The 1,906-nt window shown below is 46.0% G+C and overlaps 1 protein-coding gene across 1 annotated transcript in view; it reads left to right on the forward strand.

The window, feature by feature from the left end:
• The first annotated feature begins 556 nt into the window (after nucleotides 1-556).
• Nucleotides 557-1,906, forward strand: part of LOC116045500 (transcription factor E3-like) — a 30,101-nt gene continuing 28,751 nt past the window's right edge. Inside the window, exons 1-3 of the mRNA XM_036008083.1 lie at nucleotides 557-580; nucleotides 688-871; nucleotides 962-1,062. Coding sequence (XP_035863976.1) covers nucleotides 557-580; nucleotides 688-871; nucleotides 962-1,062 — 309 coding nt within the window. The remainder of the gene's footprint in view (nucleotides 581-687; nucleotides 872-961; nucleotides 1,063-1,906) is intronic.

The following is a 1,906-nucleotide window of genomic DNA, read 5'->3' on the forward strand; positions in this document are numbered from 1 at the left end:
GGATAGGCTTGAGCCAAAAAATCTGTCATGGCAGCACTCAAATGTCGCCTTCTAACAGACAGGGTACGTGGGGGCCGCGACTGGAGCAGGATGGGCAGGAGGAGGAGGAGGAGGAGGACGAGCAGGAAGAGCAGGAGGAGCAGGTGGTTGCTGGGATGTTACCTCGTCTGTCTCCAGTGGGGTGGTGGAGGGAGCTGCAGTCTCTGTGGCAGGTAAAGTCTGAGTCTGTGTCTCTTCCTGTGGGGCTTTCTGAGGGTTGTCCTGTGTGGCTGCTAGCAGTCTGTCAAACACTGTGTCTAAAGTGCTGCGTGCTAGTTTCTTGCCGAAATGGCTGCGAGACCAAGCAGCTGCAATATCAAAGTTTTTCCTCCAGTTCCCAGCATTAAGTTGGTTTAGGATCTGGAAGTTATCCTCCATGCTAGCCCTATAATGGTCACCAAGATCTAGCAGGGTTGTGTGCTGCCAAATTCTGGCATTACCTTCAATAATATTGTTGATTGTGTTATTAGAGTCAGCAGGTTTGATGGAGGTGATGAGGTTGTGAGTCAACCTGGCAATGGCCGGAGGTGTAACAGGAGAGGTGACATTTTTAGGTGATGCGCAGCCTTAATAATCTTATGGATAACTTTAGTTCTGATGATAAAGTCTGAGTCATCACAATTGTTTTTTGTTGCTCCGTGTCATGAGAGCGAACAAACCTTCCTCTCCGTTGATTCCCCTCTCTCCAGTTTCGGGAACGTTGTCCTTGTGGCTGCCGCCACCGCTGTGTCTGGGGCCGCTGCCATCTCCGCTGTGGGGATCCTCGGCGCGGAGCTCCGTTTATTTGTGTTCGGCGGTCCTGGAGACGGCCGTTGTTCCTGTCCTTGCTCTGGTGGGTGTTGTTGTTGTTGTAAAGGAATTCGGCCTGGTTATTACCTCTATATTCCTTGTAGTTAGATCTCCCGTTGTATCTTTGAAATAGGCGGGAGTCGTGGCGCTGATTTCCCGGGCCGCTTCGGCGTAGGAGGAGCGGCCGTAAGACTGCTGACGGCGGGGATAAAGGGAAGGCTGTCTGTTCCGAGGGTACAGTGTTTTATTTTTCTGTCTGCCTCGTTTGTAACTAACCTCTTGCCAGCCTTCATCATCCAGCGTTGACCCGCCATCCTGAAGTCGAGCCGAAGGCCGTAGGAAAACAAACTAAAACTAAAAACTATAACTGAAAACTATCTCTTAAAAAAAATATATATAGGACGTGATGGTAAATAAAGGAGAAACTTTATTCAGTGAGCGACGCGTTTCGGCATTGATAAATGCCTTTTCAAGCTCGAAATAAATCACAATTTCTCTCAATCTGATCCTCTCACACAGTTCAGTCAGCGGTACGGCAGAATGAATGAAAAAAGCCGGGAAAAAGCGAGCAGGTATAAACATCCTGAATCCAGTGAAACCCATGTGATTCCCAGGGCCACTGATATCGCTGGAGTCGATAACATTGGTGGTGTGTATGGGAGTGAGTAAGGCCGCCCCAAGCCTGATAGTAAAATTAGAGGAAAATATGTAATTTGTTCGAAAATGAACTAATTACATTTTATAATTAAATTCACTCACCAGTCTCTTAAATTGATTAAAAGTATATCGAGAATCTATTAAGAACGTATTTAAAGACCCTAATTGGTGTTACATGAGTTGTAAGGGGAGTTCATAATATTCACACTGTCATTCTAACATAATTTCCATTCTGATTTTGTTTACAGGGCAAGGGGACTTCAGCTCAAGATCAGATAGGTGGGTATCGTTAGGTTTCCAAATAGGTTAAGGTAAGTGTAAAATAACAGGTAAGGGCATATATCTTGAAATTTTTTACCAAATCAAATGTGGGTTTAGCAATAGTCCCTGATGTGTTACTGGGCTGGAATGGTTGAGGTTA

This window comes from Sander lucioperca, chromosome 12, assembly GCF_008315115.2.
Source record: "Sander lucioperca isolate FBNREF2018 chromosome 12, SLUC_FBN_1.2, whole genome shotgun sequence".
Classification (NCBI taxonomy): domain Eukaryota; kingdom Metazoa; phylum Chordata; class Actinopteri; order Perciformes; family Percidae; genus Sander; species Sander lucioperca.